This window comes from Peromyscus maniculatus, chromosome 6 (genome assembly GCF_049852395.1).
Source record: "Peromyscus maniculatus bairdii isolate BWxNUB_F1_BW_parent chromosome 6, HU_Pman_BW_mat_3.1, whole genome shotgun sequence".
Lineage (NCBI taxonomy): Eukaryota > Metazoa > Chordata > Mammalia > Rodentia > Cricetidae > Peromyscus > Peromyscus maniculatus.
The window spans coordinates 89,547,718-89,566,758 of NC_134857.1; the positions used below are offsets into that span (position 1 = coordinate 89,547,718).

General features: G+C 41.0%; 1 protein-coding gene across 4 annotated transcripts in view; it reads left to right on the forward strand.

Annotated features, from left to right (window-relative positions):
• The window catches only part of LOC102918984 (mitochondrial adenyl nucleotide antiporter SLC25A24-like), a 62,697-nt gene continuing 43,656 nt past the window's right edge, over positions 1 to 19,041 (forward strand). For 2 of the 4 annotated variants that reach the window (XM_015998115.3, XM_042279759.2), the window contains exons 1-2: positions 10 to 296; positions 7,176 to 7,302. In XM_015998115.3, coding sequence (XP_015853601.1) covers positions 111 to 296; positions 7,176 to 7,302 — 313 coding nt within the window. In that variant the 5' untranslated portion in view covers positions 10 to 110. Of the gene's footprint in view, positions 297 to 7,175; positions 7,303 to 19,041 lie in introns of all 4 variants that reach the window. The other 2 variants (XM_042279757.2, XM_076574856.1) reach the window with 2 other exon arrangements.

A 19,041-nucleotide genomic window follows, 5' to 3' on the forward strand; every position in this document is an offset into this window, starting at 1 on the left:
TGCTCGCGTCTCAGGCGGTTGCTGCGGGGCGGGCGCGCAGCCCAGACGTCGGTCGCCACCGGGGGAGCCGGTGCCCCGGGGAGGATCGTGGCGGCCGCCGCCGCGGGGCCATGCTGCGCTGGCTGCTGCGGGGCTTCGTGCTGCCCCCCGCGGCCTGCCAGAGTGATTATGACCGCCTGGCCTATGAGATCCTCTTCGAAGACCTGGACCGCAATGGGGATGGTGTGGTGGACATCCTGGAGCTCAGGGATGGGCTGTACAACTGGAATTCCTCCTTTGGTTCCAACTCCGAGAAGGTGAGCCACCGAGAGAGAATGCGGCACTGGGAATGTTGGAAATACTGCTGCCCCACTGAGTGGGGCCAACCTGAGGCCCTGCCCCTTTCAGGACTTTCCAGAGCTTTCCTGAGCTTGTGGAGGAGGAGTGGGGTTCCCTTTTGCGGGGGATTCTTTATGCGGAATAACACAGCCCCAGTGAAACACGTTGTCAACATTCTCAAAATAGTCATTATCTGTAGTGACAAAACTTCCCGGGATTTTGGAAGGAGATTCTGAGGTTCTGAACATTTCCTTTCCAGAAGGGGCAGGACTGTGTTAGCCTTTGGCCAAAGCAAACCCGTTTTTCTTAAATGATGGTAGCCGTTTTGACTGGTGTACAATGAAATCTCAATGTCATTTTAATTTCCATTGACTTGATAGCTAAAGAAGTTTAACACCAATGATTTCTTAGCCATACACATTTCTTCTTTTCAGAACTCTCTGTTCAGTTCATTAATCTATTTTTAAATGGGCTTGTTTGGTTTCTTGAGCTCTTTGTATCGTCGAGATACTAATGGCTGGCAAAGATTTTATTTTTTTCTGTTCTATAGGTTGCCTCTTTAGTTGATTAACAGAAGCCTTTTAATTTCACGGAGTCCCATTTGTTGATCCTTGGCCCTGTTTCCTTCTTGAGGAGTCCTATTCAGAAATTCCTCACTCTAGCCTTAAGTGTACTCCCTACTCTGCCCTTTGGAACTTTCAGTTTCACATCTAACATTGAGATCTTTGATTCATTTGGAACTGCTTTTTATGCAGGGTGAGAGATAAGGACCGATTTAAATTCTCCAAGTTGATATCTATTGGAAGTGCTGCCTTTAGAGGACCTGGTTCTGCAGAGCTTAAAACCAAGTAAGCAGTGGATAACTGCTTGCAAACTGGCTAATTTTCAGTTTCAGTATCTTGGTACCATGATGTCAGCTTCTAAAACTTAGTCCTCTGCACCCTTGCCCTAGCCTAGAGTCTGCTGGGAGGAATGCTCCCAGGCCTGCAAGCATGTCACAACATGCTGGGGTGTTGCTCTCCCTGTTCAGTGATCTGAAATTAAGCTAAGTGCTCTTAATCAAGGAAGTTGCACCATGTCAGGGAAATTGAATCCTTCATGTGATCTTTAACCTAAAAGCTGTTATGTCTTCCACTTGGTAATTCCTAAATGCCTGGTGAAGGCATTAACTTACAATATCTCACTGTAATGGTGCATTTCAGGATAATTTCACATGCTCCGCCTCCCGAGTGCTGGGATTAAAGGCATGCGCCACCGCCGCCCAACCTGACTCAGTAGCTTTGGACCTGAGACTGTACAGGAATCACAGAGCCCAGAGGGCAGCAGAATGGAAACCGTGGGCTAGTACTGTGTGATTTTCTGCTTGCTGCTGGGCCTGAAAAGTGAGTCCAAATCCCTGATTCTTCATAATCCTTAACGCCTTGTATTTATTGTTTATGTGTTTGGGGAGGCAGTCCATTTGTCTGATCTATGTATTTTTGCATTTTGTCATGACTATACATCCACTATTTAGTTTAGCCTAAGATTCTGGAAGGGCAAAGTGATGATTAGGTAAGTAGAGCTTGTTGCATGGTCTCTGCTGCTTGGCTCGGCTGATGGCGTTGCTCATGTGCTGGGTAGTGCTTCTTGTTAGATTTTTAAGCGCCTTCTGGTCTGATTGCCTCATAGCATATATTCTCCAGAAGAGGAATTTGAGTACAGTTGGACAGAGTCTTAGACTGGTTTCAAGATTTAGGACCAGGTACTTCTTGGGACAGGTGAGATCAGAGCCTGTGTCTTAGGGTTTCTATTGCTATGAAGAGACGCCATGACTATAGCAACTCCTATGAAGAAAAACATTTAACTGGGGCTGGCTTAGAGTTCAGAGGTTTAGTTAGTTATCATCATGGAAGGAAGCATGGTGGTGTGCAGGCAGACATGGTGTTGGAGAAGGAGCTGAGAGTTCTGTATCTAGACTGGCAGGGAGCAGGAAGTGACTGAAACATACTTCCTCCAAAAAGGCCACACCTCCTAATAGTACCACTTCCTATGGACCTATGTAGATAATTTTTAATCAAACCACTGCAGACTGTGTTTCTTAGAAATATTCCATTGAGTCTTCCTCTTTGTCAAATTGGAGCTATAGGTTTGGGCTTTTGGCTTAGTGTTTGTCTGATATGTTAGGTCAGGGAAATTGAGTTACTGTGCTTTTCTAAAATGCATGTGTGTTGGGCTGTCCTTATCTGGTGTCTTCAGGCAGGGATTTTGGATGAGTGGAGCTACTCCTTGGCTTTCTGGGTCCAGCAATTCCAGTCTCTATGATTCTTTGTAATGGATGGAGTTGAGCATTCCTTGTCTGGGTAATTATTGGTCGAGTGTGGCCTGTGGCTGTGTGTATAAACTAGAATCTCTATAGAACAAATTTGGTTAAGCTTCCTACTGTGTTTCTGAGGGCCACCAGCTCAGTTTTAAAAGTGGTCATGAAGTTAACTAATATTTCTGATTGACTATCAAACCCAGCAGGAACAGAGAGATAATATCAAGATTTATGTACTTGTCACTATAATCTTTGACCCAACTGCCCTTTTTTTGGTTTCTGTCTAACTGCAAGTAGTCAACCATATTGCTACTCCAGTGGCCCATGTACAGTAAGACTTGGCTGGGCCTCCCAGAAACTATGTTGGAATGCTAGGGAAGCTGGGTTGCTACCTCTGGTTGTCTTTTGTCTTGTAGGAGCTTGATCATGAAGAGAGTATGTCTGGCCTTGTACTGTAGATGAATCCTAACAGGTGTTATTAATAAAAACAAACCCAGGGCCAGGTATTGGGGTGAACTCTGAAAGATCAGAGAGACAGAACAAACCACACCCAACCTCACCTTGTCAACTCCTCAAACTGGAAGCCTCTGAGTCCTCATCTGAATGGATCTCAGCTGAACTGCTGCTAAAAACTAAAAGCTTAAAAAGGCTCTAGTTCCTTGTCCTCACGCCTTATATACCTTTCTGCTTACTGCCATCACTTCCTGGGATTAAAAGTGTGTGTCACCATGCCTGGCTCAGTTTCCAGTGTGGCCTTGAACTCATAGAGATCCGGATGGATCTCTGCCTCCCAAGTGATAGGATTAAAGGTGTGTGTGCCACCACTGTCTGGCTTCTATGTCTATCTAATGGCTATTCTGTTCTCTGACTCCAGATAAGTTTATTAGGGTGCACAATATATTGGGGGACACAATATCACCATATTGTACTGATTTCAATGAATTGGGAGAGGCATCATGCTTGAAGGGAGACTTGTTCTTGCTCTTATAATTCACTTCTGCCAATTATGTAGCTGTTTTCAGCTTGATTCTAAATCTTAGGGGTTTCAAAAAGATGTTCTGGTGTGTATGGTCAATAGTTAGGCTTTCTGGTATGTGTGCATGTGGGGGAAAGGAGCCCAAGACTTTTTATTCTGTGATATTGTTAATATCATTCTCAAAAATTTATTTTGAAAATAAAACTTTATATTTCTGCCATAGGTAGAAAACGAGTAGATTATAAATAAGCATAAAATCAACATTTTAAAAGTTGTATTTTAAAATTTTGTTTTAATGCTTTACTGTATTGCCTGTGAAGTTGAAACTTCTACTCTGCTATATTTTTCTGTAAGAAGTTGGTAAGTTTTCAGCCATGTTAGAATAGTACAGACATTTCCCATGATATAGTCAGAGTGAATGATACTTGAACATCAGTGTTCTGTTTTGCTCAGGTCCATTGAAGAAGGGTTACTCGAAGATGAATTTTAGGCTCTCTGCAGTAGGGACATCCAACTTCGGATGGACTGAGACTTGCAGCTTTGCAAAAGCCTCCTTTTCAATTTCCAAATTCCCAGTCAATTCCAAGTCAATTTCCATATACCAAAACTTCTTACCTGGAGTTGTTTGAAGGAATCGTTTGCCTAAGCAATTCTCAGCCACAAGACCACCTGGTTTGCCAAGTCCTAAGACTACGTTTTGCAAAGGCTCTGAAATCCTTCAGGAAGAACTCAGATAAGAATCCCTGACTTTAAACAAAAGGTAGTTCAAAGCCTAGGTGCTGGCACTCCAGAGTTCAAGCCAGATGCAATGACTCTGTGGAATCTCCTGCTACACTTGAAACAAAGACTGATGTTCTCAAACTGTGATTTAATACTGTTGTCACGTGTGGTGGTTTGAAAGAAAATGTCCCCCTAAGGGAGTGGCACTATTAGGAGGTGTAGCTTTGTTGGAGTGGGTGTGTGTGGCCTTGTTGAAGGAAGTATGTCACTGTTGGGGTGGGCTTTCAGGTCTCCTATGCTCAAGCTACAGTCAGTGTAGACTCAGTCTTCTTGCTGCCTTTGGATCAAGATGTAGAATTCTCAGTTTCTTCTCCAGCACCATGTCTGCCTGCATGACACCATGTTGTAAGATAATGGTAATGGACTAAACCTCAGAAAATGTAAGCCACCCCAATTAAATGTTTCTCCTTTATAAGAATTGTTGTGTTTATGATGTCTCTTCATAATAATAGAAATCCTAAGACATCATATGAGCACGATATATGTCCTACTTACTGAAAAACACCAACCTGAACCATTAATTTAAGATAATTTTTGTAACATTTCTCTCCCTCCCCCCCCTTTTTTTTTAAATCTTTTCTTCCTTTCATTTTCATCTTTAGCAAATTGGATAGTGTAAGTGGAGTTTTCCTGTGCTGGAAGCTGCTCTTTAATAGCCACTCAAAGTCTTAATATTAATTACAAATGCCTGGCCAATAGCTTAGGCTTGTTACTAGCTAACTCTTACATTTTCAATTAACCCATATTTTTATTTACTTTGCCATGTGGCTTGGTACCTTTTCTCAGTACAGCATTCCCATTTTGCTTCTCTCTGTCTCTGCTGGTGACACCTCTGCCCTTCTTCCTCCCAGCATTCTCAGTTTGGCTCTCCCACCAAACCTTGTCCTGTAAAGCTATTGGCCAGTCAACTTCCTTATTAACCAATCACAGTTGACATATTTAAAGTGTACAGAAGGATTATTCCACAGCAGGATAGAGATGAGATGAACTTATATCCATAACTTGCTTAGGACTAAATGCTCAATATATTTTGATGGTTATTATCACCATTAGTATTCCTATATTTTTATAACTAACATCTGTTCTATCTCCATGCAAATATTTCATGTATTATAGAAATGTTGACTCCTGTTTATCTGCTTAGCAAATGTTTTTCCTTGTGAATCTCAGCTCAAGCAGTCTTTTACTATGAAGGCTAACAGGAGTCTTTCAGTATTTTCATTTCATTTAATATCTCCAAGCTTACTGTACCTTGAATTCCTTGCATTAGTTCACCTAACATATTGCCTTTGGTTATGTGAGCCATCTTTAGTATCTATAATTTGCTTTATACTAAAGACTGTAACTTTTTGTCTTTTTATTCCCAGCAGTGTGTTGTGTGTAATACACAGTGTATGGTGTATGTGATGTGCAGTGTGTGGTGTCCAGTGTGTCCAGTGTGCAGTGTGTGCAATGTGCAGTGTGTGGTGTACAGTGCACAATATACAGTAGGAGGTGTACAGTGTGTGATGTGCAGTGTGTGGTATTCAATGTGCAGTATGTGGTGTACAGTGTGCAGTATACAGTATACACTGTGTCCAATGTGCAGTGTGTGCAATGTGCAGTGAGTACAATGTGCAATGTGTGGTATACAGTGTGTGATGTGCAGTATGTGGTATTCAATGTGCAGTGTGTGGTGTGCAGTGTGCAATAGTGTGAGGTGTACAGTGTGTGATGTGTAGTATGTGGTATTCAATGTGCAGTATGTGGTGTACAGTGTGTAGTATATAGTATGTAGTGTACAATGTGTCCAATGTGCAGTGTGTGTGATGTGCAGTATGTGGTATTCAATGTGCGGCATGCAGTATGTGGTGTATGTAGTGCTGAGTGTATGCTGTGCAGTATGTGCTGGACAGTATGCAGTGTGTGATATGTATTATGTGCTGTATAGTGTATGGTGTGTGCAGTGTTCAGTGTGTGTTGTGCACTGTGATCTGTTTTTCAGCTCATAGCATTTATTCTCAAACTCAATAAATACTAAGTGTGAGTTATCTATTAAAGGCCTTTCTATTTTATATTTTATGCTAGACATTGATGGTACAAAGATGAATAATAACATTGTCAGTATAGTAAGAGTCTTAGGGGAATATACAATTTTTTTTATGTATTATTGTTTTTGAAAGATTTGTTTATATTTAGTTGTATAAGTGTTTTGTATGTATTTATGTAAGTGGACTGTGTTTGTGTCTGGTGCCTGTGGAGTCCAGAGAGGGTGCTAGATCCTTTGGAACTGGAGTTACAGCTACCATGTGGGTGCTGGGTACTAAACCCAGGTCCCCTGGAAGAGCAGCAAGTGTTCTTGACTGTTGAGCCATCTATCCAGCCCTATAATGTTAACTTTTTTACTTTAAAAAGCTTAGTGATTTAGTGAGACTTGAACATACATGCTTACTTTACAAGGCTAGTCTCAAACTATTAATCTGAGGAACGTACTAGAATTTAATATCTATCACATTTAGTAGACAGATTTTTTTGTCTCTGATAACAAAGGCTATATACCTTAGTATCTTTAAGCCCATGAGGTGTGTGTATCTGAAGTAAATATTTAATCATAAATTCACATTTATTTGAGATGATGTGTTGACCTCATTACTGCAGGAATTAAAAAATATTTGAATCATTTAATGTGTTTAGGCTTACACTAATTTAAAAACTAGGTAATGGATACTTAAAGACACCATAAATAGTAAGAGTGAAATGTGCAAATGTTAGCATGGTATAGTGACTTTACATATGATTGTTGCAATGCGTTTTTTTCTCTTGTAGGAAATTTTTCAAACTGCAGATTCTAATGCTGATCAAGCACTGGATTTTGAAGAATTTGTGCAGTACCTTCAAGACCACGAGAAGAAAATGAAACTGGCATTTAAGAGTCTGGACAAAAATAATGATGGTATGTGTATGTTTTATCCACGGTTAGTTTGATGTAAATAAGTGCTAGTACTAATGATTAATTTTACTAGCCTTTTTAATTTCTTCTTCCTGTCAGATCCAGTTTATTATCTAGCAATAATTTTTTTATTACTGAGAATAATGTAATAGGTGTCTTTGGGTTTCTATTGCTGTGGTAAGACATTATAGCCAAAAGCAACTTGAGTTTCTTCTCTTTTGTAGGAAATTCTTGAGGTTGCAAATCTCACTGTGTAGCCCTTGCTTAGCCTGGAACTTGCTATGTAGACCAAGCTAGCCTTGAACTCACAGAGATCTCCCTGTCTCTGCTTTTTGAGTGCTGAGATAAAAGATGTTCACTACCATGTCCAGCATGTTCATATATGTATATATACATAATATAAATTTATATATATATAAAACAGTTCCTTATGTTGTGGTGACCCCAACCATTAATAATAATAATAATAATAATAAAACAATAATAATTTTCTTTGTTTTTTGACACGGAGTTTCCCAGTGTAGCTTTGGAGCCTATCCTGGAACTCACTCTGTATACCAGGCTGGATTTGAACTCACAGAGATCTGTCTGCCTCTGCCTCCTGAGAAATGCTGGGATTAAAGGCATGTGTCACCACTACCTGGCATAAAATTATTTTTGTTGCTACTTCTTAACTGTAATTTTGCTACTGTTATGAATTGTAATTATTTGTTTTCCAATCTGTTTTCTTAGGTGACCCCTGTGGGAGAGTTGTCCAACCTCAAAGGGGTCGTGACCTACAGGTTGAGAAATACTGGTCTAGCCTTTTTTTTTTTTTTTAAATTAATTTATGCCGGGAGGCAGAGCCAGGCTGATCTCTGTGAGTTCGAGGCCAGCCTGGGCTACCAAATGAGTTCCAGGAAAGGCACAAAGCTACACATAGAAACCCTGTCTCGAAAAACCAAAATAAATAAATAAATAAATAAATAAATAAATAAATAAATAAATAAATAAAAATAAATAATTTACTCTTTGAGACAGAGTTTCCCTATGTAGCCCTGGCTGGCCTGGAACTTACTAGGCAGATAGAGATCCATCTGCCTCTGCATCCTGAGTGCTGGGATCAAAGGCATGTGCCGCCACACCTGATATCTTATATTTTTAATAAAATGAGTTTTACAGAGGTTTATATCCTCTAAATTTAAACTTTGTGTATTGGGTAGTCTTATCTTTTTTGTGTTTGGTTTTTCAAGACAGGGTTTCTCTGTGTAACAGTCCTGGCTGTCCTGGTAGCCCAGGCTGACCTCAAACTCACAGAGATCCGCTTGACTTTGCCTCCCAAGTGCTGGGATTAAAGGCGTGCGCCACCACTGCCTCCTGACTGCCCTTCTATTTTTTTTTTTTTGTAATAAATAAATAGAAAATTTGGTATGGGAGTTTAAAAATGACATCTGTGAGCTGGCCACAAGCCATCATTCTGAGTTAATTTTTCGGAACTGATATAAAAGCACAAGGAGACAGCCACTCTGGAAAGTTGTCTTCTGACCTCTCCAGGTGTTCTGTGGCACACATGCGTCATATCACGTACACACACACACACACACACACACACACACACACACACACACACACAAGACATTCTAAAAAATGACAGTCTTAATTATTTTGAGAATATATTTGTTTCAGGAAATTTAGGTGATACAAACTTCTGAAAGAAAATAAACATTTCTTATAATCCTGCTCTTAGTTTCTTTTCTTACTGCTGTGATAAAATACTTTGACCAGCCAGGAGGCAGTAGCACACGCCTTTAATCCCAGCACTAGGGGGGCAGAGCCAGGCAGATCTCTGTGAATTTGAGGCCAGCCTGGTCTACAGAGCGAGATCTAGGACAGGCACCAAAACTACACAAAGAAACCCTGTCTCAAAAACAACAACAACAACAACAACAACAACAACAACAACAACAACAAAACAAACAAAATATTGACCAAGGGAGGCCACAAAGACCCCGCCCCTCCCCAAACAATTGCCATTGCTCCTGTCTACCAGAAATAGGCGGTAAGAGTATTGCTGAAGACAGCACACTCCTTGGTCACAGAACATGGAGAGGTATGCTGGTGCTGACCTGGGAACATGCCCCCTGCTGTCTAGCTTTGATAGGGCTGGAAGGTGAGAGGCAGGCTTCTGGGGAGAAGGTCATCTCAGCTGTGAACCTTGAGAGCTATACAAACAACTGGCCAGGCGAGATATAGCCATGGGAGCAATGATCTCATGAATGTTATATGGGTAACTTAACTGCTTTCTGATTGGGTTTTAGGCCAGCTCAAAGAAGAGAAATCTTGTCTGGTACTACAAACCTGTTGAAGAGTTGGAGGTAGGGAGATCATAGGACCTCAGGGGAACCACTGTGTTTTTTCTACACCAACGCCTGGTCACCCTGCTTTCTAAATACACATGTTTATATCCAAAGATTAGTGTTGCTCTTAGCCTTTGTCAGAGAAGCATCTTACAGTGGTGGTTAATGCAGACTCATAACTGGTTGAATTGCCGAGAATAAAGGATGGTGGAATGCTTGTCTGTAAATAGGTCCTCTGTATTACCCTCCAAGACTCAAGGGACATTGAGTCCCCTTCTGAGAAAATCAGGAAGAACAGAAAACCCAGAGGATGGGGAGGTGTGTGGAATGAATGGCGGTTACATCCATGAACTCACAATCACTGTGATTACCTGCACAGAAATAAATATGATTGGGCCTGTCAATCTTTCCACATGAGGCCCCACCCTTCCTTAGGGACTTTGAGCATTAATGGTGGCTAGGGGAACAGGTGTCACTTGTTGTGTGTTTGGTCTTTGGTCTTCCTACCACCCAGCTCCCAAATACATCACACACAGAGGCTTATTCTTACTTGTAAATGTCAGGCCTTAGCTTGACTTGTTTCTTGCCAGCTTTTCTTAACTTAAATTGTCCCATCTATCTTTTGCCTCTGGGCTTTTCCCATTCTTTTACTTCTGTACATCTTAACTCTCACTCTGTGGCTTTCTGTGTAGCTGGGTAGCTAGCCTCTGGAGTTCTCCTCCTTCTCTGGCTACTTCTTCCTTTTCTTCTTCCCAGATTTCTCCTTCTATATTCTCTCTGCCTGCCAGTCCCACCTATTCTTTCTCTTGCCTTGCTGTTGGCCTTTCAGTTTTTTATTAAACCATTGGGTGTTTTAGACAGGCACAGTAATACAGCTTCACAGAGTTAAACAAGTGCAACATAAACTGAAGTAACACACCTTAAAATAATATTCTACAATAGTCACTTTTCTCAGTGATGTAATTCCCAATAAGCTGCCCGTGCTCCAGTAAATGATCTTCTACTCACAGTCTCACAAACAACCCAGTTAAACTCAGTGGGTCACACAGAGAAAGACATGGAAATAGCAGAGGAATTTCTTGGGAAGAAAAAAAGGTTTCATTGGGGAAAGGGGGATTAGAGAGGTATAATAGTTATAAAAATTACTGAAATTTATTATGTACATATATGAAACTGTCAAAGAAAAAGACTGATAAAAGCAACAGAAGGAGAAAAGGTTTTTCCTGGTTCACAGTTCAAGGGTCCACCCTGGTGGGGAGTCCGAATGGCAGGAGCTTGAAGCAGCTGGTCGACAGAGAGAGATGAATGAATTCCACTTTGCTTTCTCTAGTTTATATAGTTTGGGATCCCATCTAGGGAATGGTGCCACCCACAGTGGGCAGGGTTTCCCTTCTCAATTAATATAGTCAAGATTATCCCCAGATGTGCCCAGAGGTGCCACACCAACTCCAGTGTCATCTGTGTGACATGAACAATTATGTCAATAATAGCGGATGGGAGATACGTGTCCCACGGGACTAAGCTCCCTGGAGGTCCCTGGCAGAGTGCCCGTGTTATGTCTCATTATCGAAGGAGACGTGCTTCAGAGATCATGAGCTCCCTGGGCTATGGGTTCTGTATAACTGCTTTTCTGATAATGTTCTAATTAATCTATAAAACACAGCCAAAATTAATGAATGCTTAGGTTGTGAACTGTGGAGGAAAGGGGAAGCTGGACATGGACCTTATTTAGATATAGCAGAATGAACTATTCCTTAAAGACCTCAAGCCTCAAGCCGCTAGATAATAGAAAGTATAATATCTCAGGTATTTCTAGGGAATGAACACTCACCCACTAGGAATCCTTTAGGAATCCCAACTAAAGAGATTTATGGCAGAAAACATTATCTCATAGGAGGCAGATGGTGGGCCCCTCTGTTTAGGAAGTTCAGCATGGAAAACTTAAGGACTACAGCAGAACCCCTTCCCCTCACAGGTGTAAAAGTACAAGAGTCTATATTCCAGCAGGTAAAAAGGTTTTATATTAGAAGAGATATATGGTAAAGAACTGAAGAAATACTTAGGGAGGATCTGCAGCATCAAAATTGGCTAAGTGGGTCATGAGAACCAGAAAATTAGAAGTGCATAATAAACTAGCGAGCGGCTGAGATAAAGATGAAGGACACAGCCGCAACCGCAAAGAAGCCTTCACAAGTCTAGGGACTGTACTAAGTTTATAAAACACAGACTGCTCTTTAGGTCATAAAGTTCTTGTGAGTGAAGGGATATGTCTAGCGCCGATTAGTAACTGTGTGCTTGATTTTTTTTTAAAAAAAGATGATGTAATTGAATTATTGCCAAGCTCTTGTTGTTCCCTGTATGACTTGATAGTTTTCTTTTCTGTATATAAATTACTGATTTGCAGAAGTAAAATTGCAGCAGATTCAAACCACTTTTGAGTGTGTTGTCTGTCTGTCAGTCGCCGAATCCTTGCCTTCCTGACTACCCAAGCCCTGATTCTCCTACGGTCGTGGTACTCCCGGTGGGCCAGTCCGTGGCACAGAGGGTCATCTCCCAGGTGATTCTAGGTTCTGTCAAGTTGACAGTTAACACTGCTATTTAGAGATCAATTTTTACATTTTGATCAGTTTCATAATTCCTTATAGACTTGGTTTCTCTCGTGGTTTCTTTTTTCTTTAAATGAACTTGCAGCGGTGTATGTATAGTTTTGTGTCCCATGTCTGTTTTGATGTTATATTGTGTTTTTATTTCCTTTGCAAACATAATTTTTAGTGGCTGGGAAATATTCCAGTTGTTTGGCTGTCCTGGAAGGAATGAAGATGTTCTAGAGACACTGTGCCCCCACTTCCTCTGGCTGTCAGACTGTGAAAACAGTGGATTCCAGGACATAAGAACTTCCTAAGGAATGTTATGCTGGGAGAAGGAAAAGACTGGCTTGTTTTTCCACCAGAAGGAGAGGTTTTCTCCTGGAAAGAGACTCCACACAGTTCTGACAACCCGTCATGCTGCTGTAAAGGAGAGGCTGGAGCAGGGACCATGATGATGGGTGACCTTGACCAGGACTGCTTCATTCTGCATACCTCTGGCTCTCTGCTTAAACCTGAACCATGTGGAGAGATGGACCTAGTGGGAGGTGTGGCACTGGACCTTCTTCTTTCTAATACGGTTGTACTGAAGAACCAACCCCCTTCTTGTTTTCACCATTGTACCTTTTTTATTTTCTTAATTCTGATTTATTTTTATTTTTTAAAAATGTGTACATATGTGTGCATGTATGTATATGTAAGTGTGTCTGTGCATGGGTATGTACATGTGAGTGCAGGTGCCCATGGGGGCCAGATGCTTCAGATCCCCTGGAGCTAGAGTTACAAGCAATTGTGAACAACCTCACATGGGTCCTGGGAACCAAATTTTGGTCCTCTGCAAGAGCTGTCCACATTCTTAATTATTGAGTCATTTCTTCAACCTCGTTTTGTTTTTAATTGGCTTATTGAGGAGAGGTGGCCCAGTGTGGCTTGTTGGCCTGGCTATGACCCTAACAACTCTGGTAACAGTATGTGAATCATCTAATCATTCTTATATTGTTAGCTTTGATCATTTATAAATAGTAGTGCAGTCATTATTTATGCAGGTTTTTAGACCTAGTTATAGTCTGGTTAATTAGATCTGGTCATATGCTGGCCTAACATAGATATATTCTAGCGTTGTGAAATTTTATGCTGTTCTTGACTATCACCACCATGACCATTTGTGAAGCTGGAAACCCTCAGATAATTAGTGAAGTTAAAAATGCCTTTAGGAAAATATAGTGTTTCTATTATCCCTATTGTGGTGATTAATCTTGGTTATCAACTTGAATTAATTTGTAATCTACTAAGAGACATGCCTCTGGGCAAGTCTGTGAGAGTGCTTTTTGGAAGGATTAACTGTTGGGGCAGATGATGGGTGTGTGGTGTGTTGGTTGGGTTGGTGTGAGGCTTCGGGGCAGCACTCTAGCAATGTATGAAGAGGTCTGAGGTAAAAGAGGTTCTATTTTTGCCTTGTGGATTCATCTACTCTTGTTGTTACTGCTGCTGCTACAACCCTCCTTTGGCTGACACTGGAACCCAACATCTCTAGTCTTTGTGGTGGTTTGAATGAGAATGGCCCCTGTAAAGCGCATATGTGTAAGAACTTGGTCCCCTGTTGATGGAAGTGTTTGGGAAGGACTAGGAGGTGTGGCCTTGTTGGAGAAGGTGTGTCGCTGGTGGTGGGCCTGAAGTTTCAAAAGACTTGCTTAATTCCCAGTATTCCTTCTGCCTCTTACTTGTGGATCAAGATGTGAGCTCTCAGCTGTTCCTGCCGCCATGCTTTTGCTCCACCATCATGGACTCTAAGTGTCTGAAGCCATAACCCTTATTAAACACTTTCTTTTGTAAGTTGCCTCTGTCATGGTGTTTTATTGCAGCAATAGAAATGTAAGGCAGCTTTCAAAACTGAACTGGAGACCAGTAGCTCCAGGAAACCTCTAGGCCTTCATTCTAAGACAAGACTGATGAGCTATCTAGCCCCATGCACTGAACCTCTATGAAGTTTTCAGCCTCTCCAGCATATAGCCAACCATTGTTGGACTACCCAGACAATATTGTCTAAACCAGTGTAATACATCCCTTTTGTAATATATGTTCATTTAACAAGTTTTGTTCCTTTTGAGAACCTTGACATCTGCTAATAGCCCTTGGTAATAGAAAATGCTCCTGAAGTAAATTAAGTTTGACACCAAGAAGAAATTCCCAAGTTGTTGTATTAGTATCATGTTGTAAGTCTTGATAAGTCAAATGGAAATATTACAGCTCAGCCCCCAAAGATACCATTCTAGAAGCATTTCCACTTGCCTTCTACTGGCTTCATTGCTTTGAGTACCCCAGTTGAAGTAGTAGGTACAGTTATCATCCGGGATACTGCCCACCATCTAGAGTGCAGAGCTCTGGCCTTAGCAACCCCTCAGGGGTTCTGCTTTGATTTATCTGCCTGCTCTGTGTTGTTATCTTAGTTCCTATTACTGCACATGTCATGGTAATCCCCTCTGTGTAGAGTTTGGCCAGGGTACTTGAAGGCGAGAAAGAGAATACTTCATTTGTTATGGGCTGAGTTGTGTCTCTTCGGAAAGATATGCTGAGGTCTTAGCCTCCAGCACACCAGAAAGGGGCCTTATTTGAGAACATGATCTTTGTGTGTGTAATCAGCTTAGGGTATTCAGATGAGGCTTTATTCTGTAATTGAATGGTGCTCTCATAAAAGATGATCATGGTGGTGATGCCAAGACTGACAGACTTGTAATGCTACATCTACATGCCAATGAAAGCTTGAGACGAGGAGAGAGACAGAGAACAGATCCTACCCTGGAACTATCAGAAGGTCCATAGTGCTGCTTACACCTTGATTTCGGAGTTGTGAATTAAACCATCTAGCTTTGGGTGCTTTGCCACAACAGTCTTATAAAAATTAATATACTCTCCCCTCTGTTTTATATCTGATACCAGGATAGTAGAGTCTTAAGGTACATCCTTTTCAGTTCATATGTACATGGAACCACTTTCCGCTGAGTCTGCAAAGTGCTTGCAAGGTGGCTAGGAGAGGGTACTTACTAGTGATAAGAGAATTCCGCAATGTTCTAAGTTAAGTTACAGGTCACAGATTGGAGATAAAGATATAAAGGTGGTCATTATAATCCACGGATTCAAGTGAAATCAGCGAAGAAGAAAAGGCACATTCTTTTCTTGTGTGCTGGGATATCACACACCAAGACCACATCACATTTTGTTTTAGAACCAACTAACTAGTCAAGAGTAATAGGAACTTTTCTTTATGGCCTAACCTCTTACCCCAGGTCTCTTGACATTTCACATGGTCTCAGTCCTTTATCTGTAGGTTTTGTAATTCTTTCTACAAAATTTCATCATATAACATCCTGGCTCTTTAGGTCTAGAAGATATTTCCCCCCTCAACTGATGTCTGACTTTGTGGTGATACTTCAGAGGATTTGTACCAGGATTGGTTCTTTCACCTTTTGAATGTCATTTAATATAGCTCGATGAACCTTTATTTCATAGACCCCCTGTGTTCAAGAGTTTAACACTGTGTTCCAGCATTTTCCCATTGATCCTGGAGCCAGTGCTTTCCCCACAGTCTAAGTACTGGCCCTGGCTCACTGCATCTGACTTTTCCTCCTCTGGTCTTCAGTTAACCACGTGCTTGCGAGTGAAGCATTCACAGTAGACAGGATTAAGTCCTTTCCAGACTCTGTCCATTGCTGCAGGGGATTTTCAGGCTGCATGTCAGTTTGTGGGGGCAGACGGGTGCACAAGGGCTGATGTATTCTCAGACTGACTAGCTGGAGGCATTCAAGTCCTACTGTGAACTGATCTTTTGGACGTTCTCACCCAAATTTCTCAGAATTCCTGCTCTGTTCAGTTCATATGGTCAAAAAACAGAGTTGCAAATGTGTAAATAAATAAGTATAATTTCACCACTAGTGTTCTTTCTTGCATGGAGCTTTTTGGGGATTGAGGAAACAGAAATGAACTACTTTTTATTATATTCTCCTATATACTGTGTTTGTTCAAGGCATTTTTTCTGTATCTTATTTTTTATCTCACACTATCTTCATGGGAGCCATGTTTTCAGAAGAGGAGACCAAAAACTCAGGATGGCTAAGTATTTTTGCTTTACAGTGGCCATCCCAATGAATCACAGCTTTCAGGATTTTTGCTCTTGTGTGGGCCTGTGTCTTAGTGAACTGGTCATTTAACTTTCTTTGGTTTTGTAGATGTGAGCAAAGTTAATAAGACTTGTACACAGGGCTTATGGTCTTGATGGGCTGCCTCTTGAGCATCTAGGGAAGAAGCCCAGCTACTCAGTTGGAAAGATTGCATGAAGAGAGATGCTTATTAATATAACATATTCGGTAAAATGGATAAGTTATAATTTTAATGAATTACGAACTATAATTGTACACTCCATAAATTTTTATAAGGTAAATATGCAACTTGAAAACAGCTTCCTGATTAAGAAGCAGAACATCACTGGCATTGTAGAGCCCCTTTCAAGCTCCCCTGAGTCACCACCCCTTGCCAACACATTAATTATCATGACTTTTTAATACTGTGTGAGTCTGAAATAGATCTTTGTGAAATAAATAGTCACACTTTGCTCATACTACTCCTTTTATGGAACTGTTTTATGTTTTTGGTAGTGCCTTGTTCATCTTTTACAGTACTTCATTTTTTACTCTCTCTTATTCACCCTTCTGTTGTATTTTGCTTGTAATCTTTCAACTAACATACATTTAGCACAATGTAATATACCTTACAGAAGTACCATGTGCTAACTGATTGTACTACTGGAGTTTCTAATGTAAAATATTTAAAAAATATTAATACTCATATATAAAATTTCCAAGTCCTTAGGGGAGTTTATCAGTCTTTGAATTAGATTACATTTAGTATAGTGATTGTGATAGATAGATAATATGTCAACTTGACACAAACTAAAGTCATCTGAGAGGGAGGAACATCAACTGAGAAAAATGCTTCTATATGATCAAGCTATAGGCAAGCCTGACAGGCATTTTCTTAGTGATTTATGGGGGAGGGCCTGTGGTGCCATCCCTGCCTGGGCTGCTGGTCCTGGGTTGTGTAAGAAAGCAGGCTGAGTGAACCATGGAGAGCAAGCCAGTAAGCAGCACTGTTCCATGGCCTCTGCATCAGCTCTTGGCTCCAGGTTCCTGCCCTGCTTGAGTTCCTGCCCCCACTGTTTTTTGATGAGCTGTTACAGGGAACTGTGGGTGAAATACACCCTTTCCTTCCCAAGTTGCCTTTTGATCATGGTGCTTCATCGTAGCAGTAGTAACCCTAGTGCAGATGGTGATGTACATAGCAGACGGTCAATTAAACAAATTTAACAGATGAGCGTAATATTTGCCATTCCTTAAGTAAGGATTAGAGCTTATCATTTGAAGAAACATTGGTTTGTAGGCCAGTAAACTGCCTTGTCTGGAGCTTGAGACATTTGATTCTTATAAAGAAAAATTGAGAACTCTGTATGAAAAAGTGTCTTTGTTGATGGATTAGTAATGCCTCACATGTATATAGTTTCTCATACATAATTTCTATAAATGGTTTATACAAATGGAAAGTATGACTGAATTTATGGTTGCTTTTTGATGTATTTTTTTAACCAGGCGACAGTAAAGTTGATATAAGAGTGATACATGCATTCACGATTTACCAGGACCAGTGAGATGGTTCTGAGAGAAAGGCGCTTGCTGTGCGAACCTAACAACCTGAGTTTGGTCCCTGGTCCCACACTGGAAGAAGAGAACTGATTCTTGAAAGTTGTCTTTTCACCTCCACATACACACTGTGGCACTTGGACATGCCGAGGATCCACGACAATGGCCAGCATGGCACAATAACCCTAAGGGTACGGTGGTGACACACATACCTTGGCAGTAGTCAACAGCTCTCTTATTGGACTTATGACTTGCTCAACAAGAGGGAAATCATGGCTGGTTCTGAAAACCTAGCCAATTACCCAGACTAGTGAATTCGTGGATCCTGGAGGAGAACCTACAACAACCACTTACCAAAGCAGCGCAATCCCTAACTACTTTATAAGTATTTGTCCTTATGCCCACAGTAAGTGTGGTCTTCACTCCTCATCAAGGACATTTCTCTTTGCAACAGATGGAGACCATTCTAGAAGATCACAACTGATCAAAATGCAGAGCTGTGGAGCCAAGTTCCAACTGATCTCATCTCCAACACAACTCCTGCACTTAAGGTCCAGGGGTCATTATTGAAGAGAGGGAGAAAGTTACATCTACTGAGTCTCACCAACATGGCTGCCTAAACAAGACCCGAACAAGGACGACTCCAATAGATGTACTAATGTGGAAGGAGGAAAGCTCAAGAAACTTCAACTTCAGGCAAAGAGCGACAGGCAGCTAAGGAATTCTGAGAGCAAGATAAATGTCTTCCCCAGGGAAGGGTATACCTCTTGGTTATCCAGGAACAAATGATGAGCCTTAAAACATGTACATACAAGTAACACTATGTGGACTAATCAGGGTGTATTTACATATTTAAGAATATAAACATATTGACATACACACACATATATCACAACAATTAAAAAGAAGCCATTTGAGAGAGCAGGGGAGGGTATATGGGAAGGGTTGGAAGGAGGAAAAGGAAGGGGGAAATTATGTAATCCCATTACAGTCTTAAAAAATAGAGAAAGATATAATAAAAGTAAAAAGAAAAGAATCTGACTTTATTTTTGGATTTGGAAAATGATACGTGTTATATTTGTGTTTTAGAGTTTGAGGAGACTATGGATTTTTAGAATTTTCCCTTCACAACAT